Here is a 27,975-nt window from a genome sequence, read left to right as displayed (position 1 = left end):
AGACAGACAGAACAAAGTAAATTACCAAATAAAATAAAACACGCAAGTCTAAGCCTAATACAGTAGGAAGCTAAATGCAGGTAAGTCTCATCCTCAGAGATGTTCCAATAAGCTGCTTTGACAGACTAGCCTCCTTCTAGTCTGGGTCCAGCAATCACTCACACCCCTGTAGTTATTGTCCTTTGTTCCAGTTTCTTTCAGGCATCTCCTTGGGGTGGAGAGGCTATCTCTTGAGCCAGCTGAAGACCAAATGGAGGGGTTTCCCAGGGGCTTAAATAGACTTTCTCTTGTGGGTGGACACCCCTTCTCCTCTCCTATGCAGTATCCAACTCCAAGATGGAGTTTTGGAGTCACATGGGCAAGTGCATGTCCATGCATGACTCAGTTCTTTACAGGAGTTCCCAGGAAAGCTCAGATGTGGATTGGCATCTATCAAGGTCTATTGTTAGCCAAGTACTCCGAATTACTTGAATAACTCCTTCACACTATTTTGACCGAATCTGCCTTAGGTACTTTCTACAGCAAACACTTTAAATACAAACATAGAGCCAGCGCTCATAACTTCAGATATAAAAATGATACATGCATACAAATAGGATGACTATATGCAGAAGAACATAACCTTTGCAAAGATATGTTACATGGCGTATCTAGCATAAAACATATTCCAGTTTTGTCATATTTACACTCGTAAGCATATTTCTATAAAGCATTATGGGGTGCAACGTCACATTAAACCTATAATTTCTTATGTGCTGTTAAGTAGATACCATATAATTGAAACCTAGATTTTGATACCAGTTTCTTGCAATGGCTGCACCAAAACTTCAGGTTCTAAAGAACTGACAGTAATTTTTATGAAAGAATTTTAAAAAATTAAGTTATCTTGGCAAACTACATAGATTGCTTTTGTAGGAACCCTTAAGGAGTATATATCAAATGTCAGCATGAGTCCCATGGTGTGAGTCATTTGTATCCCTTTTCTTCCTAAGTTGTCATTCATTCAGAGAGCAACTGTTTGTAAGGCTGCTTTCTTTATGCCACTACAGAAGACTTCAAACCAGTTGTTAACATCTGGTTTCTCATTTACTTGCTAGTATTTGGCTCTTGCATAGAATTAGACATTTATACATAGTCTGTTCTGAAGGATTCTTTTTTTAAATACTTGCCTGTTTTCTTGTTTGCTTCCCTCCTTCAGACCCTTATAGAAATTACAATTAAAGAATTACCTTCAAAAGTATTGGGATCACCAGCATATCAGGTTGCTGACATGGATCTTTTAAATGTAAGTAAAACCTTAGTTATATTTTTTTTTTCAATTTTGTTAGTGTTGAGAAAGGAGTTGGAGTACACTGAATATTCATGGTACACTATGTAAGCCAAAAGAGCCATATCTTGGTGAAATTATACAGTTCTCACGGGTATTTTTATTTTAGAATGTCTGGAACAAGTTTAGCATTCCCTTGTCACAGACAGTTTAACTGGATCAATAAATGAGATTAAAATGAGTTGAAACAGGGTTAGCAATTCCTTATGTCTGGAAAAATACTCTGAAGAGACATATTTGTGAAAGTGACCTCCTTGTATTGTTGAGCACACTATTTATTGCAAGGGTCATAGACCGTACCCAAGAAGACAACACAGTCTGTTTATATAACCTTTTGTTACATGTTATTGATGGAGCAGTATGTTGATTAATAGTCTAGCTAATTGATTGACTACATGTGTGGTATGTCACAAAAAATGTTCAAGAGACAAAATAATCAAACTTAGCTAATTTATTGCTAAAAGTCAATAACCATACACCTCAGGAAGGAAAGAGTTAATATGATACCAGTCCTTCTGGGAAGCAGTTTCTTGCAGCACTGTTCAGTTCACCTTATACACAATGTTTGCTCCCAAAATAGGCCCTAAACCATTTGTATTTATAAGACAGTTGCTTACTAGTTAGAAAGCACTTCATAGTCAGGTAAGATCCAACCCACCAGTTCCTTAACTTATTCTGTACCTTCCTTATTTTTGTTTTGGATACTAGCATTCCCAGTACTAGTCTGCAAAAATACCTCACCTGCTTGTATCAGGGCAGAACATTAATGTATTTTGCCTTTGACAATTTACTAGCCACTTATGCCAAATGCCGAGTTGTCATGTTCCAAGGTTTTGTGGGATATACCAGTGAACAAGAGTGATTAGCATTTTGAGCAAAACAGCACAGTTGAGTTGGTATAACTGCCCAACATGTATACACACAATATTCATACTGTGCGCTTCAGACATATTAATGTGGCATAAGTAATATATTTTTAATGTATACTGGCTAACTAGTGGCACTCGCTAAATCTTGGCTGGGGACAAATTCCATCATGAATGCGCTGCTGAAAGCCATGTTAGTAATTGGCAATTTGACATGTGATACACAATGCACTGCCCTCTTGGGAGTTTTTTCTGACATTGCTTGTCATTTAGTATTATATGATGCATTTTAAAGAAAAAAACATTTAGACTTCTAAATTACTTTATGAGCCAGGGATAAGTCATCACTGAGATGGTTAAGCAGTATCCAGAGAAGACAAACTTTACTAGAGGCAAGGAAATCCACTTCATTTTGAATAAAGACATGTTGTATATAAGTACAATCCCTTGGTTCACTCATGTCCAACACGTGGTGTGTTCTCTTTACTCTCTCACTGGTCAATATGGGTCCCCAAGAATAAATTTCCCCTCAAGCCTCAAAAGGATTGCGTGGAGCAACCAGGTATTTCACCCCAACATCCTGTAGCTTGACAGGGGGGAAGCCTGGGGACATCCTCTTTCTTGCTTGTCTTTGAGATCCCCAAGTAACTTTGTGATCACCTTCAAGGACAGGGTAACAGTCAGTAATGGGCCCCCAAACATGTTCAGAGTTAGTCCTCCATCTGTCAATGCAGTTCTCCTCTATCCATCAGTTCATCGCTATAGTTGTAGCTTTTCAGTTGTCTTCCAATCCCCACAAAGACAAGGGAACTGCAAAGAATGAAGATCTTTCTTCCAGAAGGTGAGGAATCTAATTGGGTGACAGTCCTTACATCTCAAGATCTCTCAGAAGTCAATACTATGCTGGCTACTGGGAGGATTTTCACTCTTATGTAGTAGTGCTGCTTTGGATAGGCGTCCTCAGTGCATCAGTCATACTATTGATACAGCAGTAAACCCATGGTTTCAATGCTATGGTTAATTTAGGTTTGTAGAAAACGTCATGAGCCTCAGGTGGGGCATGAGTTACAGTAGACTAAAGTTATTGTGGGTCATTATCTGGTTAGATGCCTCAGTAGCAGTGGCTACTGACAAACCTCTTTAACACTGTATGGAAGCACTCAAGAGCATACGTTTCTCAAAAAGAATAAAAGAAAAGTGCATTTAGGTGAAGGAGAGGGACTCTGCCCCCATGTCTGTATAATTTTTCTAACAAGTTAATTTTAAAAAAATTTCATCTGTTTTTGAGGTTTAGTTGCTGCTGTAGGGGTTGATTAATCTGTTTAATATTTGGCAAATACTAAATACGTTTTTGGCAGTAACTTGGCAAATGCAAAATCTGCCGTATAGGAGTCTGATAGTTTATGGTGGTTTTCTGCACTAGGTAAGGGTGTCTGAATAATTTGATTCAGATTTCTCCTCTTTCCACCTACAAACTTCCGTTTCTAGATGTTGTAATTAAGTGACCACATTTTTTTGTACAGAATTCAAGTTCGGAATTTTAGTTGACTGAGTAAATTACTGGCCCGTGGAGTTAAATTTATATAGCTCCTATATATTGTGTTTCTGGATCATTAACTGAAAGAAAAACCCACCCTATACACTATTCTGACTGTGAAATAAAAACTTCATTAATGAAAATACAGTTCAAAAGGCTGATTAATTTTTTTTTTCTTTCAAGGGAACACCAGCTTTGTTCTTAATTCAACTATCTTTCCATAATAATCTGTTGGAATGGTGTGTAACAGATGAGAGGTAGGTGATCCTATTCTGGAACTATTTAAGAATGTTCATTTGTTTTGTTACTAAACTTGCCCTGTTTTTCTGTACCTCACTATGCTGACTTTTAGAGGCTTTTCCTGTGAATTTTAAATATTACTTCCCCCCATAATTGCTTAACTTTTAAACTTTTTGTTTTTAGGTTCTTCCTAAATTTGGAAGTCCTTGTGGGTTGTGTTTTGTCTGGCCCCACATCTCCTTTGGCTTTCAGCGAGTCTGTGTTCTGCATTATTAATCAGTGTGCAAAACAGGTGGAAAATAAGGAACATCTTTGGAGAATGTGGAGTATTGTCGTTAACCCATTGACTGAATGGATTAACCAGGTATAGTATTATACCAAATACTCATAAACATTTTAGTGTGTGATTGTCTTATCAGCAATGAGACTATGATCACATGAAGGCAAGAAATAGCATATTTTGACATTTTGGTAAATTCATGGCTCTTTTTTTTAAAAAAAAAAAAAAAAAAAAAAAGCCACAGCCATAAAAAATACAGTTATCAGTCACCTGCCCAAAGAGTTTACATCCTTAGACAGACAGAGACAGTGCAAGTGTTACTTCATCTTTTTACAAGAGAGAGTAAATAATTGTTGTTTGTAGTTGATCAATAGTGGAAGGCTGTCCAAAAGTAGATTTTTAAAGTATGGCTCTATTCTGAAAAGTGATGTCAATATGACATTGCTAATATTTCATATTTCTCAGATATCAAATGTGAATAATTCATAAGTGCTTTTATTAGCTTCAGTGGAGTTTCACAGGAGTGATAAAGAACATAACTTGTCCTGCAGAATTTTTATGGCTATTGATGATTGAAAAGTCGTCTAGGTGGATGCTTTATTATATAAACCAACCTTTTGTAAACTGAATATTTTTATGTAGGGTCACTGGAATAGTGTCATAATTTAGTCACTTTTTAAAGTAAAATTACACATCAAGTAGATGGAATAATAAATAACTTTCCATAATTGATTTGTTGTATTTTCTACTCTTCAAAATTAAAGGGACCAATTATATTAATCATAAAAATCATTGCTGGGAGTTTGTAGATGATGCAAATTGAGAGGGTAGTAAATGACAGGCCAGTTCTACAAAATGATCTGTATTGCTTGGTAAACTGGGCTCCTTTGAGTAACACATTTGAATCCTGCCAAATGCAAGGTCATCTGTCAGCACCAAGAAAGTAGGTCATACTTATATGATGGACTACAGCCTACATAACAGTGACTCTGAAAAGAATTTGGGGTGGGTCTTTGTGTCTAACCCATTGAAAATGATCGCCCAGTGCGAGGGTCCAGCTAAGACAGCTGCTCTATACTTGTAGGTATAAGTGGGGGGGGATGTCAATGAGAAGTGGAGACATGCTATTTCCTCTAGTTGACGTTTGTGAGACTGTTACTGAAATGCAGTATCCAGTCCTAGTTTCCACATTTCAAAAACGGGGGCTGACAAAGTGGAAAGGGTTTTGCAAAGAGCTACAAAAAATTAATTGAGGTCATGAAAACATGCCTTATAGTGAGACACCGTTTACTTACTTTTAGTCAAAAGAAGGTAAAAAGGTGACTTGATCAGTTTATAAGCACCTACGTAAAGAGAAACTTATATTAGTGCTCTTTTACTGGACAAGGATATAACAAGGTTCAACAGTTGGCATCTGAAGCTAAATACATTCATACTAGACAGAAGGTGCAAATTCTTAACAATGAGGGTAATTAACCATTGAAACAGCTTACCCAGGAATAAGATGGCTATTAGCCAGGATGGGCAGGAATGGTGTCTCTAGCCTCTGTTTGCCAGAAGCTGGGATGGGCAACAGGTGATGGATCACTTGATGATTACCTGTTCTGTTCATTCCCTCTGAAGCATCTGGCATTGGCCACTGTCAGAAGACGGGATACTGGACCAGATGGACCATTGGTCTTACCCAGTATGGCCGTTCTTATGAGATGGAGAATCTATCATGTGAAGAATTTAAATGAAAACTGAATGTCTTTCTAAAATATATATTCTGTCTTAACCAGAAATTATAGGCTTGATGCAGGAATCACTGGCTGAAATTCTCTGGCCTGTGTTGTGCAGGAAGTACAGCTAGATAATCATAATGGTCCCTTGGCCTTAAAACTATGAATAGTTTTTAAAGTATTTTAAGTCACCTAAATTACCAATAAAATCTCTAGTTATTACTAATAATTCTATTACTTTAGAATTCATTTTTTCACTAATGTTGATTTTCACAGTAGCTAAAAGCCCATGCTGTCACACAAGTGTAATTTGTAAAATTTGTAAAAATTAAAAAAAAAAAAAAATCAAAAATAGCTGCAAATTTAAAAATTGGATGGTAACAGACAGCTGATCCCAGTTATGATTCAACCTGGTGATACTGTAAACAAAAATAGCTCTCAGCCGTGCTTGTACCGGTTTCTATTGCTTCAAAATGATTCCTGGAATCCTATTTTATAGATTGTTTACTCTCTCTTGCATTTTTCCCTTGACAGTGAAAATTGAGTGGTCATTGTTGCTTTTTTGTTTAACTAGTTGATAGCCTATTTTTAGATTCTCAACCAAACTAGCAAACACTGTAAAATTAAAAAATGGAATTACTCTAGTCTTAATTTGTAAAAGCTTTATTGAAAAAAATAGAAACCAAATTTAATCTGGGTGGCCTTTGCTCCTTGTAGGTTGCTTATCTAATAAGTTACTGTTTTGTGGTTTATTTAGACTAGTGAAGTAAATCAGGGAGATGCATTGGAACACAACTTTAATGCTGTTTATAGTGCACTGCTGTTACCCATAAACCACATTTTCCCTATTCAAGAATTTCCACAGGTAAGAAATGAAAACAAATCTTAGATTCTGTAAAAATGCAGTGTTTCTAGTAAATATTAAACGTTGGCAAGCAAATCTTCCTTTGGGTCTAAGATACTGAATCTTATGTATGCAAAGTAAGCTGGCTCCAAATCCGCTCACACCTGGCTATTCTTAAATCTTTCTCTTTGTCTCCTAGAAACGTTTAAACTGAGTGCAAGTTATTTATTGTTTAGTTTTTCTACTTATCTGGAAGTTTTTGAAATGAGCACCATGCTGTATATACAGCTTAAAAAGAGCTAAGGGGGCATACGATTGAGGTCGCTAGACTCATGAACGGTATGGAGAAAATCAACAAGAAAGTGTTAGCAAAAAGAACAGGAGTACTTGTGGCACCTTAGAGACTAACAAATTTATTAGAGCATAAGCTTTCGTGGACTACAGCCCACTTCTTCGGATGCATCCGAAGAAGTGGGCTGTAGTCCACGAAAGCTTATGCTCTAATAAATTTGTTAGTCTCTAAGGTGCCACAAGTACTCCTGTTCTTTTTGCGGATACAGACTAACACGGCTGCTACTCTGAAGAAAGTGTTATTTACCCTTTCACGTAACAAACAAACCAGGGATCACCCAATTAAATTAATAGGCAGCAGGTTTAAAACAAGCATAAGCAAGTACTTCACACAACACAATCAACCTCTGGAACATGTTGCCAGGGGATGTTGTGAAGGCCAAAACAATAACTAGGTTCACAAAAGAATTAAGTTCATGGAGGATAGGTCCATCAGTGGCTATTAACCAAGATGGTCAGGGATGCGACCCCATGCCCAGGGTATTACTGACCCTCTGACTGCCAGAAGCTGGGACTATATGGTGGGATAGATCTCTTGATAATTGCCCTGTTCTGTTTATTCTGTTCAAAGCATCTGGCACTGGCCAGTGTCGGAAGACAGGATACTGGGCTAGGTGGACCATTGGTCTGACTTAGTATGGGCATTTTTATATTACGTCCTTATAAATAAACTTGTGTTCCGTATTTTTGTGTACTCCTAATGTTAATGTCTTGGCATTTTGTAGTCTTTTGATGATAAAAGCAAAACTTGTAACCACAGGGTTTCTTATCTATATCATATCTATATTTAGATCTTAAAGCAGTGCAGTTTTGTTAACTGAAATGTGAAAAAGCTTTTCCTATTAGAAAAATGTAGGTGAGGCTTCAGTTACTTGGTATAGTTCTACTGACAAATAGAGAAAGGAATATAAAAACACAAAATCAAGATTAGACTTGGTGGATCTCTCCCCACGGCTCAGGAAGAAAATCAAATAGCTTGCCCACTTTGACTTCTGACATACAGAAAGAAGGAAAAATTGTACAAACTGTTTTGATTTTTATATGTATAACTTCTGTTTTGGTCGTTAAAGCCCTCTATGAAGTCCTTGTTGCGCACCTGGTCAGAGCTGTATAGAACATTTGCCCGCTGTGCTGCTTTAGTGGCAACGGCAGAAGAAAATCTGTGCTGTGAAGAACTTTGTGCCAAAATATCTGGACTAGAAGATGAAGCCCTAGTAGTAAGTATAAACCACAATATTAAATTATATAAAACTCCTGCTGATACAGTCTGCACACGGAAAAACACTTCCACTTTAACTTTTGTTTTGCATTTCCTCAGTTAAATTTAAATTTAACCATCAAACTTTGTTATAGGCCTAGTCAAACCTAAACATCAGGAGTTGGATTATAAAAGTGTGTCTACACCAGTGCTCCCTCTAATTTTTTACATACATGTGTGGAATGAATTATGTGCACCAAAATGGAGGTGATGTGTGACATATCACCTCCATATTGGTATACATAACAGAATTCGTGCAGTGGGGGTGGGGCCGAGGGGTTCAAAGTGTGGGAGGGGGGCTCAGGGCTGGGGTAGAGGGTTAGGGTGTGGGGGGATGAGGGCTCTGGGGTGGGGCCAGGGATATGAGGGGTTTGGGGTGCAGGCTGCCTCAGGGCTACGGTGGGGGGCGAGGACTCCCCCAGCCCTCTCTAGCCGCAGCACTTCAGGGCTGCGACAGGGAGAGGTGCCTCTCCCCGCTGGCCAAGGCATGGGCCTGCCCTGGACTTGGCGCAGCATGGGAAGAGGTGCTTCTCCCCCCAGCCCTGAACTGCTGCGGCTAGAGAGGCCTGGGGGGAGTCCTTGCATGGAGCTTAATAGGCAGCCATGTGACCACGCAGCTTAGAGGGAATTTAGGGCTACACTGTAGGTGAAAGTGTGATTGTAGTACAGATAGGCATATGTGTGCTAATTCTAATGGAGCTAGCACATATAACAATAGTATTGTAAATGTGGCACCTTGCCCTTCAGCCTAGGTTAGCTGCTTCTTTAACAATGTAGATCTGATTATAAACTACAGCAAATAGTACGCTACAGTCAGAATTATTTACACAAACCAGGTGAAAAATACATAATCCTTTTCCTACAGAAATTAGGAGTTGATTCAGAGATTGTTTGAAGTAATGTGCACATGAATAGATTATAGAAAATTTTTATAAAGCATTTATCAAAATATCAAGTCTTTATCAATTTTCTAGTTTTTAACATAACCCAGCAACATAGTTAACAAGAATTTTGTTTTAACCCATTTACAGATCATGAATGGAATTTACATTGTCTAATAGGAGATGGCTTCTTCATGAAGTGAAAGCTCTACTGCCTAATATGGTTGTTAAATACACAATTCAGTAAATTTGAAATCATAAAATGAATGCTGTTCCAGCTGAACAAATAGAATTTTATAATCAATACGGGAAGTCCTCAGAGCCTGTCTACATGAACATTTAATTTGTAGCAAGCTGGGGTGTGAATCTACCTTACGCTAGCCTGCCGCAGACTAACTGTCCATGTGGAACCTGCTGATGTGCGCTAGTGGTTCAAGTATATGCTTTGATCTAGTCCTTTTTGAAATGTGGACAAGCCCTAAATTAGCGAAGTAATGTGTCTGTGATTCATCCTTAGGCCTCCCATCCCACTGAACAGATGCATAGAACTTTATACAAACTGTAAGCTGCACAGGAGATTTTGAGGCAATTTCAGTTGACTAAACCTGGACGCTAATTATTAGCTATACAAATATTATGTGATTATGCTCTATCTGTAAAACTGCAACTGAAGGACATTTTTGGATTTGGGCTTTAAGTACTGAAGTATAGTAAGACGTTGAACTTGCCACAAGCCTATTAGAGAAAAATTTAATGTGATCAGCTTTATTCAGTAGTCTAAATCCACTGCAACTGACACTCCACATATTTAAATGGTAACTCACACTGGTTGTCAACCTTAAACCTGAACTACCCAACTAATAATTTGTCAACTTGTAAAATAAGGTCAGGAAGATTAATCAATTACCAGTTTATCAGGTGGGTAGCCTGACCAACAAACAAGGCTTATAGGATTTGTTTTTGTTTACAATCATGCTGGCTCTTCCTAGTGTGTTTCAACTGAGTCTCCTATTTATAAGAACAGATTAGACAAGCAAAACAGGGGGCTGGCAATTTGTGTACATGTAATTGTATACTAAGCTGTCATAAAATTTTAGACTTTGTAAATTTAACTGTAATTTGTTAACCATATTTTGTTCCTTTAAGAACAAATACAACAAAGGTCAAGCCTGAGAAATAGAGCTACACAATTGCAATGCTACAAATTTGTCACTTGTTGTTAAACTCCCTCTTGATACTACCACATCTTTTAATTCTAATATAGGAAATTTGCGTCTGACTCTTATATTTTCAGTAATAGCTGTTGCACTCAGATTTATTTTAAATTGAAGCGAACTTCAAAGTATAAATTCTATGAAAGTTTAACAGTTTTGGCACAATTAATTATTTAAACAAAATGTAGTTCTTTTTAGGCAAACACGATGGGTTGAGAGAAATGCTCTCTCAAACTTAGTGTTCCTATTAGCAATTGATTAATCATATGCCCCTTGAACTTCCTTGTTATGCAGATCTTATTGCTAGGTTTACAATATTTTAACCAAAAATGTGCACTCTTAGCGTGACAGTCCTTCAGCTAGCCACACATTGCAATATGATAAAACATTTCATTGGGGGTCAATTCCTCTAGACTTATAATAATTTTTTATGTTCCTCTCTAAAGTCCTTCCATTTGCAGGTATTTCTGGTAATGTGGTGTCAGAATTGAATGCAGTAGTACATGTGATAAAGCTAGAGGGCTGAATTTTTAGCTTGTGTAAATCTGCTTGTTTGAATTCAGTGGAGTGATGCTGACTTAGACTAGCTGGTAATCTGGCCCTGATTATTTCCTACTTGCAACTTAAAATTGCATTTGTCTCCTTGCCATTTATTATAGTTGCGAACATTTATCCAGATTGTTACCCACAATCACTACTAGATTTCTTTCAAACACTGTTTCACGTTTTTCTCTACCCCCGTGGCTTTGCTAATGATTTTTGCTTTTTTTCCCCCTTAGAGCCTGTCAATGGTGGATGGTCTCACCCATATTGTATCAGTTATGGTTGACTGCATCAACTTTGCACCATATGGTACTAAATATCAGCCAAAAAATATATGTAAGAAAAATTTCCAATAATTGGATTTGTTCCGTGATTTCAAAGAGTAAATGGTTGAAAACTAGAATTATTGCAAGTGATAAATTAGGTATTGTACATTCTTAACAGTCCACCTCTGAGGTATTTTTCTTTCTTAATTAAGAGTTGAGTCCAAGCTTTTCAAAAATAGGAAACTAAAATTAAGCTCCTAAATCCATACTTAAGCACTTAGGTCTGATTTTTCAGAAGTATTGAGTGGTTAGCAGCTCCCATGCAAGCTTGGTAAAAGCTCCTTTGGGGCTCAGCACATGTGAAAATCAGGGTATAGGTTGGTATATTATGACAGCTAATTTTTTCCTGTTTAGTGGATTATTGAAAACATAAGTGTCCTTTAAAATTTGGAAAATTTAGTTGAGAGTTCAATTATAGTTTCATTTTTTTAAAGTCTTAAGTCTACTAAGGCATTTTCTTTTAGTAGCAGTCCAAAAACTCCTGCGTTTCACATACTTCTTTGTTAAAACATAGCCTAAAAGAGCAACACTTGATTATTACTCTACAGTTTCCAGTTTTAGTTTAACATATAATGTGCCTTGAAGAATTTATACATTAAGCAATTAACTTTAAAATGTAAAAGTTTCTGCACCTGTGGTTACGTTTCATAACACTTATCAGTGCTGCACTTGAAATGGGCATTACTTCATTTTATTAGTTTTGTGTCCCATATAACTGACCCAAAGTCCTATGTTAGTGAAATTGTTTTCCACATTTTATTTGCGCTATTGATCTATAAATACAGAAGGTGTTGGGCACACAATGTTACTAGTTTTCCTGTTCCCCTGTCCTGTTCATAGCCATTAAAATTGAAGTAAACACTAGAACATCATTTTAAAGATGGAACTTCAAATGGAAATTGAGTTAATTTTTTACTGTAGCATCTGCCATCCTTGCACACATTGAGTAGTATCTTATATGCAGCTATCTAGGAGGGCTACTCAAGGAGTGGAGGTACTAGTTCAGGGGTGGGCAAACTTTTTGGCTTGATGGCCACATTAGGTTTCCGAAATTGTATAGAGGGCCTGCCCCATCCAACTCCTTCTCCCTCCCCCGCCGTTCCCTGTCCCCTGACGGGCCCCTCCAGGACCCCTGCCCCATCCACCCCTCCCTGACCGGCCCGGGACCCCTCACCCCTGACTGCCCCATCCAACTCCTCCTGTCATTCCTGACTGCCCCCCTGGGACTCCTGCCCCCATCCAACCCCTCTGACCGCCCCGACTCCTATCCACACCCCTGACCACCACCCCGAACTCCCCTGCCCTCTATCCAACCACTCCCCGCCCCTCTTCCTCCCCCTCCCCCCCCCCCCCCCCGCTCTCTGCCCTCTTACCGCGTTGCCTGGAGCACCGGTGGCTGGCAGGGCTACAGCCATGCCTCCCAGAGCACCAGGACAGGGAGCCGCGCCGCCCACCTGGAACCAGCCATGCCACCTCGCAGCACAGAGCACCACCTCAGGCCGCGGCTCTGCAGCTGCTCTGTCGCCCAGAGCATTGTGCCGGTGGCGCAGTGAGCTGAGGCTGCAGAGGAGGGGGAACAGCAGGGAAGGGAAAGGGGGCTAGCCTCCCGGGCCAGGAGCTCAGGGGCTGGGCAGGAGGGTCCCGGGGGCCGGATGTGGTCTGCGGGCTGTAGTTTGCCCACCTCTGTACTAGTTAGAGCTGAAGAGAAATGATTTTCCCCTTGAAATAATGTGATGTAAACTTTTAATTGAAACTTTTTCAGTTTTATCCAATTTTGAGTACTAGTCCACATGACTACATGTATCCGAATCTGGCCCTTCTGTTTTTTACACACACAATTTGAGTATGTAAGATCACTCAGTGTCAAAGCTCCTGCATCAGTTCCAGGCCATAAGGATGGGTGAATGGCAAATTGGAATCAAATCCACAGCAACTGCACTAAATTAGAATTTTTATTGGTTATAGTGGATTTGAATAACTGTGTATTTATATTGATGAGCTATTTTAGGAGTCCAAATATGCTGTTTACTATTGACCAGGACTATTTCAATCTAATCCTGAGCTATTTCATTCTAATATTGTATGTTAGACAATATTGATTTGAATTTTGTATAAAGCAGAAGGGAAAGTTTAAGTTCACTATCTTTAATGGATTTATTTTTTACCTTAGCCCCACAGACACCTACAGATTGGTCTAAGAAGAAAAAGGAACCTCTTGGAAAGCTGGCCTCCCTCTTTAAACTTCTAGTGAAGTTAATAAACTCTTTCCATATGCTCAGTTCCAAAGATACCCAGTCAGAAACATTGATCTCGGTTGGCACTTCAATTATTGCTATTCTTCACAACATCATTAGCCATATTTCTTTGCCTTCGATGATCAGAACTATGTTTGCAACTCTGTCAAAACCACTTGCAATGTTTTATGAAAAAACAAAGTGAGTATTTCAGAAATTATGACTTCTAGATAAATGTACATTGTAATATTGCTGCATATTGGTGAAACTGTGGCATCTGCAGCATGCTATATTAAAATATAGCCCATAAATCAGGCTAACCAAAGCTTCTGTGAGGTACTAAGTGTCCACAACTCCTGCTGAATTTAGTGGTATTTGAGAGCGCCCTGTACCTTATAGAATTCAGCCTGAATTTCAGATATCAAGTTTGAATTTGTACAAGTTGGATACACAACTACTACTAGAATATTGGTAACCTATTTTCTGAAGACTCCATTCTTCAAAACTGCTGTATTCTTGCTCTGTAATTATATTGAGCATAAACTGTTGGACAGTGAGGTCTCCCTGGGATTCCAAATAAGGACTTGCTAGTAATAGCTTTAATTTGAAGGTGGTCTTTAACAATGTTGTTCCTCCAGAATGAACATAGTGTCAACCTCAGGATCCCTATCCTGTTTCTCCACTTAACCCTCACATTGAAAACTTCACTCTTTAAAAGTATTTTGTGTTTATCATGACTATCTTTAACATTAATACATTTATCCAAAATATAAACTTTTGCATAAAATAGCATTTATAAACCCCAGTCTTCTTTAATGTGCTAATTAACACACACTTCCAGTTATCTAGTCTTACCAACCGAAGAGCTATTTCCAATTTGTTTTTCTTTAAACAGATTCCAATAGGAATATACAATATCTTAAGTAATCCACTTTGAAACTGTATAGCAGAAGGTATAAAGAAAAACACAAAGATGTCTTGCTTCAATTTATTCAGTATACAGTTGCATGGGTTAAGTACTATTAAGAATCAGAGGGGTAGCCGTGTTAGTCTGGATCTGTAAAAAGCAACAGAGACTAACAGATGTATTGGAGCATAAGCTTTTGTGGGTGAATACCTGCTTCGTCAGACGCATGTTTTCAACTTAACTATAAGCCTAAAATGTTTTAACTGGGGGAAATTTTATATAAAGGTTTTGAAATATTTTTGCAATGCTCTGCATTCCATTGTATTTTCCAAAGACTTTCCTTTAAAAAATGTTTATTTTTGGAGGTGAAAACTATTAATCTGTTTAATTTTCACCATGCAAGGTGATTACAGTTAAGCCTATTGGATACTGTATTAAACTCTCTCCAGGTGCTGCTCCAGCTATGTATGCAAAAATCTCTCTGAAGTTAGTTAGGGAAGTTTGCAGAGTCGGTGTAGCTCAGACCAAGAGGAGCAGAAGGAAGGTAGCAGAAATTACTCTAATAGAAAACAATTAGTTATGGATCGGTAAACTACTCTGTGGGGATTATTAGAACTAATTTTTAATTGTTATGCTCATTAGCTTAAAAAGTTTGTTTATGGCCATTATGGGGGAATCAAGAAGGGTTGTCAATTATTAAATGTAGCATATTAAAATAATATGCAACTTCATATGTTGGTGTGAGACCTAGAAGATAGACTATTGCATCTTTTCGAGTGTCGTATATCAACATTGTTGGAAATGTTTGATGAGAACAAATAGGATTAAGAAATATTTCATGAATACTTCATCCATACTATGTTCTTTCTTTCATAGGCTTGCTGATGTATCTAGAGTGTACAGTAGTCTCAGCAACAAGGTAAATTTTAGCAGAAAAAGTCTGGGAAAGAACTAATACTGTATGACATTTAAATCTGAGAATTTTGTGCTCTAAAAACAAAATTGTATTTGTATTAAGGCAAGCTAGTAAGCATTTCGCTTAAAGGTGTACTACAAACTTGAACTGAAAACTGGCTAGGGTGAAGTACAAACCTGCGTTGAATTAAATATTATGGGCTCCTTCATACATAGAGGTTTAGTATTTCGGTGGAACTGAGTCCAGGCCATATTCTTGTCATATCCACATAAACTGCCACTATATAAATCTTGTTTATTTCACTATTTTAATTTTTAGAAGATGTACGTGATTCAAAAATTATTTATACCTTTCTCTTTTTTTCCAGTTAGAAAAACTTTTGGGAGAGATCATTGTATGTTTACAATCCTACTATACTGGATTTTATGATAGTGACCTATTAGAGCAGCTCTCTCCATTGCTATGCATAATCTTTCTGCATAAGAGTAAACAGATACGCAACCAAAGTGCTCAGTTCTGGAATGCAACATTTGCTAAAGCTACAGTGTTAACTTACCCTGAAGAATTAAAGTAAGATGCTCTCTTGTATATTTGTTATGTTTGATTTTGCTACATAATCAGAGTATTTATAAATCAAGCCAAGCTAACTTAAGCTTTTTAATTTGTTATTGGACATAAACATCAAAAAAATCATAACTTCTTATAGATAAGATGTTAAGTAAGGAAAACTGTTCCTAAATTCAGGATTTAACCTTGGTCAAGTACATAGAGATAAAAAATAATCAAACCACTAATTGTGATTAAGTCATGAAAGTATCCTAATATAGGAGTGAATTTGTATGGAATGAGAATTTAAATGTGAAGTTTTATTTTAGGAATTTTGGAAGGGAAGGAAAAGGTGTTCATGGATTATCGGGATAGTTTGGAAGTCCTCACAAATGAGTTCTTTGCCTGTAAAAAGCTTCAGATCTAAAAAATACCCTTTCTTGTACAAGTATATCTGTAGATGTACAGAATCTGTGCGCTTCATTCTGCTGCACCGTATATGAGCTGCTTATTAGAAGTAGTAGTGAACTTAACGACCTTGTGCACTTTCCCCATAAATCTTATTTTTTTCCCTTAAACAGATCCATATTAAGCCAAGCCAAAAAGAAAATTCTGCTTTTACTACCTGGTTTTGAAAGTGTTGAGGTAGTGGAAGAATCCAGTGGTCCATTTTCTGATGCTGTAAGTATCTATTATGTTACTACTTATGTGTGGTTTACTCCATACATTCTGGAATTGTGCTGGACATAGTAACAATGTCCTATGGAGTTACAGTAATCAAGATTTTGCTATAATGATTGGAGGTTGATTAGGGTTTGCGGTAATAACCATATCCTAAATTAGAATAACCAGAGGTTGAAGGGCCTAGGCTGAGATGGCATTTGGTAAATAATAACTAGGATTTTATCTTAACTATTGGCCTGTTCTTATGCGGCATATCTGCAAAAATCTTTACATTTTAGAGGAAAATACAGGGGAAGGTAAGCAAACATATTTTTCAAAGTCATGAGTGAAATTGAATCTTATGCAAAGTTTCATTAAATTATCTACTTTATCTATTTACACTAAACACAATTTTTATTTCTCTTTAAACAGACAGAAAATTCCCAGTGGGATGCAAAGATAAGTGGAATAGAAGTAAAATCAGGTGGAAAAAGGGATTCCTTGCTGACACAGGCCAATGGTCTGAAAGACAAGACTACCACTGCTCACGTAACAGCAGCAAAGGTAAGGTGCATACAAATGGATGTAATAAAAGTAAATATTACTTTATGCTGACTTTCTTCCACAAGAGACTGTCGAATATGCTGTTTTTGTATCTCATAGACTCATAGACTTTAAGGTCAGAAGGGACCATTATGATCATCTAGTCTGACCTCCTGCATGATGCAGGCCACAAAGCCGTCCCAACCCTTTCCCTTGACTCTGCTGTTGAAGTCCCCAAATCCTGTGGTTTAGAGACTTCAATTAGCAGAGAATCCTCCAGCTAGCGATCCCTGCCCCATGCTGCGGAGGAAGGCAAAAAACCTCCAGGGCCTCTGCCAATTTACCCCTGGAGGAAAATTCCTTCCCGACCCCAAATATGGCGATCAGTAGAACCCCGAGCATCTCAAGTCCACCAGTCTGAAGCAAGCCGGCCTAATAGCAGTTGGCTGTTAGTTTTTCCCTATTCAGATCGTCTAGTATTTTTGGAGTTTTCTTTTTTGTTATTGCTATGGAAACTTAAGGCAAGGTAGGCTTTATAAGGAGTGGAAGTTTAATCAACGGAGGCTCCATAAGGGAGAGTAGCCAGCAGGATGCTGAACATTAAGATCTGATTAGTTGTGTTTGGCTGTGTATTATGGCAAAGTATTAGGAGTGAGTGTGTGTGTGTGTGTGTGTGTGTGTGTATCCTGCTGTAGGTGCACATGCACCTCATGCATCTGAGATTGGATTGCTTTGACTAGCAGTGTCCATCAGGGCCGTGCATGTACCCTGTGCCTTCTTGTGCTCCTGTGAGGTTATGAATGGTGGCACAGCCAGGACCTTCCCCAGCTCCCTCTTACAGCCTGGGTAGCAGGATGGAACCTGGTAAGTGTCTAACCCACTACTTTGACCTTCAGGCTCATCTTTTAGACTAATTTTGTGAAGAAATTCCTCTTTGCCCTCCTTATCTTCATTAATACTTTAATGTGGACATTCCTAAAAAACTATCCCAGAAAGACACCCCTATGTAGCTGGCTGAGGGTGAGGTGCCTCATGCCAACCCCCAATGGCAGACCCTAAACCTTCAGGGTATAAGCACTAACTGACTTTTTCAGTGGACTTATTCTCTTTGTTAATGGGCAGAGTGGATGCCTTTTTCTTTCTGGGGGAGAGGCACCTCCTCTTAAATATTCAGTGTGCAAATCCTTCTCATTGATGATTTGCAAGGTGAGGACAGCATGGCTGAAGCTACACACACACACGCAATCAATACGCATTATCTCAGACCTAGAGGAGATCTCCAAAAAATCTAACTGGTCATCCTCAGTGAGTGCCCCTCTGAGCAGACACCCCATCCGAGGACCCAGCAGCAAAAGGCAGGGAAGAAAACATCTTTGAAATAGAAACTGGTTACATTGGTGCTCATCACCCCAACACCAAAACCTTCAGTATTAGCCGATGCTACTCCCAACACCGGTGCCAGCAGCTGCTTTGACACCAGTACTGGCAGACTTGGCACTTGCTTCTCTGGTATTGACAACATCATCATTGGCATCAGCACCACAATACAGTGGCGAGGCCAAAAGTAAGGGCGAGTGGAGACCAGTCAGATACACTTCCCCATAGAGAAGAGAGACATCAGACCTCCAAGAATAGGGGCCTAGTCCTCCTCCAAGGAAGTGGCCCTAAGTAAGCTGGCACTGCCAGCATCTGCACTGACAAAGGCATATGTGCCAACCGTTGCACCTATTATAGGACCAAGGTACGTCTTAGAGAGCTGTTGAGATTTCCTCCAGGGAACATCATTGGTACTGGTGCAGCACTACAGCATTGCAATTTGAATTACATCTTTGTTGCCAGATTACTTCTTCATATCAGCAACAAACAGTGATGCTCTGTTACCTTCTGAGAGTGATCCTAGAGCTGGTACTCTCTCTGAGCACTGCCTCAAAAAAGACATGAGTGGCGTTGGGCCAACTTGCGGCAACCAGGTTAGTTGCCATATGCCATGCCAACCTATCCATACTGGGGATATTGTGATAAGGGCACATGGGAGCTAGCAAAGTGCTCTGGCATGCTCTGGTACCTTCCAACCTGTCTCTAAACAGGTGGAGAAGCTCTGTCAGGTGCCTCCAGAAAACTTGGAAGGCTTTTAATCCTACCAGATCCAGGGCCACTGGTAGTTGTTGAAGTGCAGGACAAATTGAAATTGACAAAAGGCATGCTCAAGGATAACCCCCAAAAAACTAGCTCTGTTTTGGCTCAAAGCCTACTCATCCACCTCACTGCAGTTCTGTGTGGCAAGCTACCAGGCATTGTTCATCAAATGTAATTTCCTCATATGGGAGAGAATGACTCCCTTCCTGGCAAAAGTGCCACAGGACACTAGGGAGGAATTAAAGGAGATTATAAGGGAAGACCGAACAGCCTTGCAGGTAGTCATGGACTCCTCCAACATGACTGCGGCTGTCCTGGCAGTTAGCATCCAGAATTCTGAGGGAGGTTCAAGGTCATGAGACACCTCCCATTCAAGGGGTTAGAGCTCTTCACCAAAAGAACAATGAAGGACACCTTGAAGGACTCGAGGGCCATTGTGAGGTCACTGAGGATTTGTACACCAATCCCCTACAGGAAACTCTGCAAATACCAGTTTCAAAAGAAACAGCTGGTTCACCCATACTTTCAGAGCAGACAGCCAGTTTTACCCATCATGGAAACGATCGTGATACTCAAGTCGACACTCACAGTATCAAAATTTCTCAAGGGGCTTTTACACTCTTACCTGCTGGTTAGAGAACCTACTTTCACCTGGCAGTTCTATATAATCTTCCTGAGGCTCATGGATCCTCTGTTTTGAGCCTCTCTCAGAATGCTCCCTTCACCACCTCATTCTGAAGTAAATCTTCTTAGTGGTTATCACTTCAACCAGGAGGAGTGAGTGAGCTTCAGGCACTTATGGCTGAACCCCACTTAATGACATTTGATAGGGACGAGACAGTTCTAAGGCTTCACCTGAAGATAATTCATAAAGTGGTTTCAGATTTTCTTCTAAACCAGTCAATCAGCCTCAAAACCTCATTCTATGTAAAAGAAAAGAAACCACATACCCTAGACATATCCAGGACTCCGCTTTATGGAAAGAAACAAACTATTCATACTGAAATCCCATCTGTTTATAGCTGTAGCCAGATGTTCTAAAGGTCAGGCCATCCTTTCACAGAGAGTATCAAAATGGTTAACAAAATGTATTTCACTGTGTTACTACCTGGTTGATGTACCTCTCCCACTGAACATCCAAGCTCACTCCACTACACCACAAGCTGCATCCTCTGCCTGCTTTAATATGCCAATATTAAATCTGTAAGGCAGCAACATGGAGTAACACACACTGACCTTTGTCAAACACTATGCCGGGCACATAACTGACAGGTCAGATGCAATATTGTTCTCTCCAGCGTTGCATCTGACCTATCAATTATGTATACTCTCACATGGTAGCATGAAGAGGCATAAGGTACATACATGTCCCTCACACAACTATTTAAAAGAGAAAAAAACTCATCTCTCATGCATGAGGTGTATATGTGCCTATAGCAGGATCAATATTGAATGCAACATCTCTAAGAACCACAGTTACTATACGTTAGTATTTGTTCTGTTTTGGGATGGTATTTCCTTTATCTTGTTTGTTTTTTAAACCAATTTTTTCCTTTCCGTAGCTGAAACTAGAATTTTCATCTTCAAAAACAAAATCAAGCGAGATACTTTTGGAAGAGGAGAAATCTGTTGATTTTGTGGTTATTCCTTTGGAAACAAAGGAGAGAATATTGACAGAACACCAAAAAGAAGTTCTTAGGACAAAGAGGTTTGTAATCCATAGCACTGACAAGAGTGGTTGTATTATGAATTGATCAGGACAAATTTTAAATGTAATTTGTTGAATGTACTCCATCTCAAACTTGAATAGGAGATTAATTATGCATCTTGTGCTATTACATGCAAGCTCCAGAGCTTGAAGCTAACATAAAACGATCTTTCGGCTAAAGACATCAGAGTTGTTTGGAAGAAACAGTATCTTAAAGGGACAGGACCATCTCTGATTTATACTTCATTCAGATTGTGTTTTAGGTCCAGAATTGACCATAATTGTCTAGTTCAGGGGTTCTCAGACTGGGGGGTCCTGACCCCTTAGGGGGTCACAAGGTTATTACATGGGGGGGTCGCAAGCTGTCAGCCTCCAGCTCAGACGCCGCTTTGCATCCAGCATTTATAGTGGTGTTAAATATATAAAGAAGTGTTTTTAATGTATAAGGTGGGGTCGCACTCAGAGGCTAGCTATGTGAAAGGGGTCACCAGTACAAAAGTTTGAGAACCACTGGTCTAGTTTCACCTGCATGACACAGGCAGTAGAACTTCACCCAGTGATTCATGTTCGCTTTTAGGCTAAAACTAGTAAGATGGCATTTTTCAGTAATTGAAATAAGGAAAGTCTTTAGCTGGCAATATGGTCTGAAGACAGGAATCAAAAGATCAAAAAAGAATTTTATACCCATACGTAAACAGCAGTTCCTTCATAGCACGCACTGATTGCTGAAACACACTTTCACTGCAAGAGGTCTCTCATTCCATATCACAGAGTGATTTAGAAGTGTAAATAATCTTGTGAGGACTTTGCAGTTCAGTCTATGTAGGGTTTCCTTGATGAGAATTTTCAGCGTTGAAACTGTGTGTTGTTTAAATTACATGTTGTCTCTCACTAGAAGTTCTGAGATAAAGCTATACCTACCTGAAATGATATTTTTTGGTTCCAGAATTGATATTCCTGCTATGTACAATAATCTGGATGCATCCCAAGATACTGCCTTGTTTTCTCAATATACTCAGAGCCAGGAAGATTCTCTGTAAGTGCGATATACCAACTGGGCTTGTGGTGATAAGGTATTTTCTAAGTTCTGTTGCAACAGATCTAATTTGGGTGATCTTGTTTTTAGATTAAAAACATCTTTAATAGAAGAGCCGAAAGAAGTGCTTGAAAAGAAACCTCAGGTATTTTCACCATGTTTAATAGTATTGGAGATGCTAGAATTACAACTACCTTAATGATGCTTTATAATAGGCTTGGAAGGATTAGATTTTTATTGGTAATTGTTGGTAATAATTGATTTCAGTGTACACATACTAGCCAACAAAACTATTTCCATCGATAATCAAAATTTATAGATAGACAAGGTAGAAATACGTTGCTTGAGAACTTATACAAAGTAAATATCCTTAAATCAAATTCTAATATTTTGGCATGTGATGATGACAGTTTGCATTTTAACAGTTACACTCAAAAAATTAAAGCTTTATATCTACTTTCATTAAATAGTTGTCTGATTCCCCCCCCCCCATAATTTTCCCCAAATGTAAAAATTTAAATCAATAAAAATTAAAAAAGGTTAAGAATAAACATTGATATGAATTTAAATTATTTAAAAAAATTAAATTCTGTCACGCTTATTTATAATCTGTTTGAGGAACAATTTCAATATGGTGACAGTGAACTTCTCTGATCACAGACCAAAGTTGATATGTGATGGGGAGGGTAAGCTTGATAAGTCTAAAACAAAGAGCACCTCTAAATTTCTTATATTATAGGGCTTGAGTTTCCATTTTATAGAATATCTGGTAAGGCTGTTTTATGTGGGTCCAGGAATAAAATCTAAAAGAGAGAGACATGTTAGTAAGTTCAGAGTTTTGAGAACATTTGCTAATCTTGTTTGTTCTTGCAATGCAATGTAATTTACATTTTTTTTTATTCAGTTTCCTCAATGTCTTCAACCACAGAAATCACATGATTGTGTAAAGCATACTGATAGTCTTATGCCTAGTGTTTTGGGTTTTTTTTAATTGCCTTTATTGGTTCAAATTACCTCATTTGAGACAAATTCCAAATACAACAGAGAGAACCATAACATGTTTGCTTGTGATTTACACTAGAAAGTCCTCAGGGTTTGAGGTGATAGGAAAAGAACATATGCAAGATTGTATACACTGTTGACTATTTGAACGTAATCATACTAAACTTGTGAGTCTCTGCCTGATAAACTAAACTCAATCATAAGTACATGATTCAGTAGTTAGGTATTCATAGATTCATAGATTCTAGGACTGGAAGGGACCTCGAGAGGTCATCGAGTCCAGTCCCCTGCCCGCATGGCAGGACCAAATACTGCCTAGACCATCCCTAATAGACATTTATCTAACCTACTCTTAAATATCTCCAGAGACGGAGATTCCACAACCTCCCTAGGCAATTTGTTCCAGTGTTTAACCACCCTGACAGTTAGGAACTTTTTCCTAATGTCCAATCTAGACCTCCCTTGCTGCAGTTTAAACCCATTGTTTCTGGTTCTATCCTTAGAGGCTAAGGTGAACAAGTTCTCTCCCTCCTCCTCATGACACCCTTTTATATACCTGAAAACTGCTATCATGTCCCCTCTCAGTCTTCTCTTTTCCAAACTAAACAAACCCAATTCTTTCAGCCTTCCTTCATAGGTCATGTTCTCAAGACCTTTAATCATTCTTGTTGCTCTTCTTTGGACCCTTTCCAGTTTCTCCACATCTTTTTTAAAATGCGGCGCCCAGAACTGGACACAATACTCCAGCTGAGGCCTAACCAGAGCAGAGTAGAGCGGAAGAATGACTTCTCGTGTCTTGCTCACAACACACCTGTTAATGCATCCCAGAATCATGTTTGCTTTTTTTGCAACAGCATCACACTGTTGACTCATATTTAGCTTGTGGTCCACTATAACCCCTAGATCCCTTTCTGCCGTACTCCTTCCTAGACAGTCTTTTCCCATTCTGTATGTGTGAAATTGATTTTTCCTTCCTAAGTGGAGCACTTTGCATTTGTCTTTGTTAAACTTCATCCTGTTTAACTCAGACCATTTCTCCAATTTGTCCAGATCATTTTGAATTATGACCCTGTCCTCCAAAGTAGTTGCAATCCCTCCCAGTTTGGTATCATCCGCAAACTTAATAAGCGTACTTTCTATGCCAATATCTAAGTCGTTGATGAAGATATTGAACAGAGCCGGTCCCAAAACAGACCCCTGCGGTACCCCACTCGTTACGCCTTTCCAGCAGGATTGGGAACCATTAATAACAACTCTCTGAGTACGATTATCCAGCCAGTTATGCACCCACCTTATAGTAGCCCCATCTAATTTGTATTTGCCTAGTTTATCGATAAGAATATCATGCGAGACCGTATCAAATGCCTTACTAAAGTCTAGGTATACCACATCCACCGCTTCACCCTTATCCACAAGGCTCGTTATCCTATCAAAGAAAGCTATCAGATTGGTTTGACATGATTTGTTCTTCACAAATCCATGCTGGCTATTCCCTATCACCTTACCACCTTCCAAGTGTTGGCAGACGATTTCCTTAATTACTTGCTCCATTATCTTCCCTGGCACAGAAGTTAAACTAACTGGTCTGTAGTTACCTGGGTTGTTTTTATTTCCCTTTTTATAGATGGGCACTATATTTGCCCTTTTCCAGTCTTCTGGAATCTCTCCCGTCTCCCATGACTTTCCAAAGATAATAGCTAGAGGCTCAGATACCTCCTCTATTAGCTCCTTGAGTATTCTAGGATGCATTTCATCAGGCCCGGGTGACTTGCAGGCATCTAACTTTTCTAAGTGATGTTTAACTTGTTCTTTTTTTATTTTATCCGCTAAACCTACCCCCTTCCCATTAGCATTCACTATGTTAGGCATTCCTTCAGACTTCTCGGTGAAGACCGAAACAAAGAAGTCATTAAGCATCTCTGCCATTTCCAAGTTTCCTGTTACTGTTTCTCCCTCTTCACTAAGCAGTGGGCCTACCCTGTCTTTGGTCTTCCTCTTGCTTCTAATGTATTGATAAAAAGTCTTCTTGTTTCCTTTTATTCCCGTAGCTAGTTTGAGCTCATTTTGTGCCTTTGCCTTTCTAATCTTGCCCCTGCATTCCTGTGTTGTTTGCCTGTATTCATCCTTTGTAATCTGTCCTAGTTTCCATTTTTTATATGACTCCTTTTTATTTTTTAGATCGTGCAAGATCTCGTGGTTAAGCCAAGGTGGTCTTTTGCCACATTTTCTATCTTTCCTAACCAGCGGATTAGCTTGCTTTTGGGCCCTTAATAGTGTCCCTTTGAAAAACTGCCAACTCTCCTCAGTTGTTTTTCCCCTCAGTCTTGATTCCCATGGGACCTTACCTATCAGCTCTCTGAGCTTCCCAAAATCTGCCTTCCTGAAATCCATTGTCTCTATTTTGCTGTTCTCCCTTCTACCCTTCCTTAGAATTGCAAAGTCTATGATTTCATGATCACTTTCACCCAGGCTGCCTTCTACTTTCACATTCTCAACGAGTTCTTCCCTATTTGTTAAAATCAAGTCTAGAACAGCTTCCCCCCTAGTAGCTTTTTCAACCTTCTGAAATAAAAAGTTGTCTCCAATGCAGTCCAAGAATTTGTTGGATAGTCTGTTCCCCGCTGTGTTATTTTCCCAACATATATCCGGATAGTTGAAGTCCCCCATCACCACCAAATCTTGGGCTTTGGATGATTTTGTTAGTTGCTTGAAAAAAGCCTCATCCACCTCTTCCACCTGGTTAGGTGGCCTGTAGTAGACGCCTAGCATGACATCTCCCTTGTTTTTTGCCCCTTTAAGCCTAACCCAGAGACTCTCAACACTTCCGTCTCCTATGTCCATCTCTACCTCAGTCCAAGTGTGTACATTTTTAATATATAAGGCAACACCTCCTCCCTTTTTCCCCTGTCTATCCTTCCTGAGCAAGCTGTACCCATCCACACCAACATTCCAATCATGTGTATTATCCCACCAAGTTTCAGTGATGCCAACAATGTCATAGTTGTATTTATTTATTAGCACTTCCAGTTCTTCCTGCTTATTCCCCATACTTCTCGCATTTGTATATAGGCATCTAAGATACTGGTTTGATCTTTCCTCCCAGTTTTGTCCTGACTCTCCTTTCTCTCTGCCAATATAGCCCACACTCCCTCTTGTTTCCGACTCATTTCCCCGGTCTCCATGTTCCCCACTTACCTGTGGGCTTTGCTCACCTGTCCCCGTCGAACCTAGTTTAAAGCCCTCCTCACTAGGTTAGCCAGTCTGTGTCCGAATAGGGTCTTCCCTCTCCTCGAAAGGTGAACGCCATCTCTGCCTAGCAGTCCTTCCTCGAATAGCATCCCGTGGTCTAGGAAGCCAAAGCCCTCCTGGCGACACCATCTTCGCAGCCAGGCATTCACCTCCATGATGCATCTGTCTCTGCCCGGGCCCCTACCTTTAACAGGAAGAATTGAAGAGAATACCACCTGTGCTCCAAACTCCTTCACCCGTGCTCCCAGAGCCCTGTAGTCACTCTTGATCCGCTCAGTGTCACACCACGCAGTATCATTTGTGCCCACATGGATGAGTAGCATGGGGTAGTAGTCAGAGGGCCGGATAATCCTCGACAATGCCTCCCTAACGTCTCGGATACGGGCCCCCGGCAGGCAGCATACCTCCCGAGATGAAATGTCAGGGCGACAGATGGGCGCCTCCGTCCCCCTCAGCAGAGAGTCTCCGACCACCACTACCCTACGTTTCCTATTCGCAGTGGTGGCAGCAGACTCTCCAGCCTTAGGGGTACGAGGCTTCTCCTCCTTTACTGTAGGGAGTGATTCCTTCTTTCCTGTATCAAGAAGAGCATAACGGTTACCTATAACCTCGGCAGGAGGGTTCGGAGCAAGGGTGGAGCACTGCCTGCTGCCAGAAGTAACCAGCTGCCAGCGTCCACCCTGAGCCATCTCCTCCTCCACCAGTGGTGTATCAGCAGTCCTGTGTACTGGGACAGCTACCTCAGCTGTCTCCACATGGACACTGTCGAGGAATTGCTCGTGGATACGGATGCTCCTCAACCTAGCCACCTCCTCCTGTAGCTCTCCCACCTGCTGCCTGAGAGATTCCACCAGCAGGCACCTTTCACATTGGATGGTCCCCCCAGCCTGGATATCAGTAAGTGGAAATTGCAAGTTACAGTCTTTGCAAAACCACACCAGGATCTGGGTAGAGGCATCCATGCTTGGGCACTCTGTCTGGCTACAGGCACAGGTGGAGGAGACAGTAGCAGTGCTGGCACAGGTGTTGCGGGTCTTCCTAACCATCGTAAGCCTCCCTCTGTCAAACTCCCGTCTGCAGCCCCCTGTCAGCTGAAAGGGTTGTTTAAGCAAACAGTTAGAATGTAGTTGCTTTATAGGTATTAAGGGGAATCAAGAGAAAACAGATGGAACCGGCAAGGGACCCTTGCCCCCTTCCTGCTCCCTTGCGAAACTCCCTGTTAGCAGCCCCTGTTCGCAAAGCTCCCTGGTCGCTTGTGCGCTGCTTTATAAAGCCCTGGCCTGTATGAATGCCCCGCCCACTGATTAAGGCTCAGCCACTTACCAGAGGCTTCTAGCTTTCAAACCTTCCTTTGAAGCTCACAGCTTCCAACTGCCAGCCACAGCACACGGTCCTTCAAACAACCAAAACAAACAAACAGACTGACAAACACAAGCTCAGCACACAGCAAGTAACCCTCAAACACAAACAAACACACACTACAGACAGTCACTTACCCCAAAAGGTTGCTGTATTGCTCCTCCTTCACCTGGAGAACTCCCTTGCGAAACTCCCTGTTAGCAGCCCCTGTTCGCAAAAGTAACTATAAGTAGTGCTGTTATCCCTGTAACTACCAGATACAGCAAGAAGAGTCTCTAAAACAATCCA

At 39.9% G+C, this 27,975-nt stretch overlaps 1 protein-coding gene across 1 annotated transcript in view; it reads left to right on the top strand.

Moving 5' to 3' along the window:
- The window catches only part of RIF1 (replication timing regulatory factor 1), a 59,784-nt gene that overhangs the window by 21,355 nt on the left and 10,454 nt on the right, over positions 1 to 27,975 (top strand). The window contains exons 15-28 of the mRNA XM_054044172.1: positions 1,199 to 1,285; positions 3,914 to 3,987; positions 4,154 to 4,334; positions 6,729 to 6,836; positions 8,237 to 8,383; positions 11,299 to 11,398; positions 13,559 to 13,823; positions 15,406 to 15,448; positions 15,813 to 16,015; positions 16,573 to 16,672; positions 17,087 to 17,218; positions 20,896 to 21,041; positions 21,988 to 22,077; positions 22,168 to 22,222. Of these exons, the coding sequence (XP_053900147.1) occupies positions 1,199 to 1,285; positions 3,914 to 3,987; positions 4,154 to 4,334; positions 6,729 to 6,836; positions 8,237 to 8,383; positions 11,299 to 11,398; positions 13,559 to 13,823; positions 15,406 to 15,448; positions 15,813 to 16,015; positions 16,573 to 16,672; positions 17,087 to 17,218; positions 20,896 to 21,041; positions 21,988 to 22,077; positions 22,168 to 22,222 (1,731 nt within the window). The remainder of the gene's footprint in view (positions 1 to 1,198; positions 1,286 to 3,913; positions 3,988 to 4,153; positions 4,335 to 6,728; positions 6,837 to 8,236; positions 8,384 to 11,298; positions 11,399 to 13,558; positions 13,824 to 15,405; positions 15,449 to 15,812; positions 16,016 to 16,572; positions 16,673 to 17,086; positions 17,219 to 20,895; positions 21,042 to 21,987; positions 22,078 to 22,167; positions 22,223 to 27,975) is intronic.

This window comes from Malaclemys terrapin, chromosome 11 (genome assembly GCF_027887155.1).
Source record: "Malaclemys terrapin pileata isolate rMalTer1 chromosome 11, rMalTer1.hap1, whole genome shotgun sequence".
NCBI lineage: Eukaryota > Metazoa > Chordata > Testudines > Emydidae > Malaclemys > Malaclemys terrapin.
This window is presented reverse-complemented; position numbering and strand designations above follow the sequence as displayed.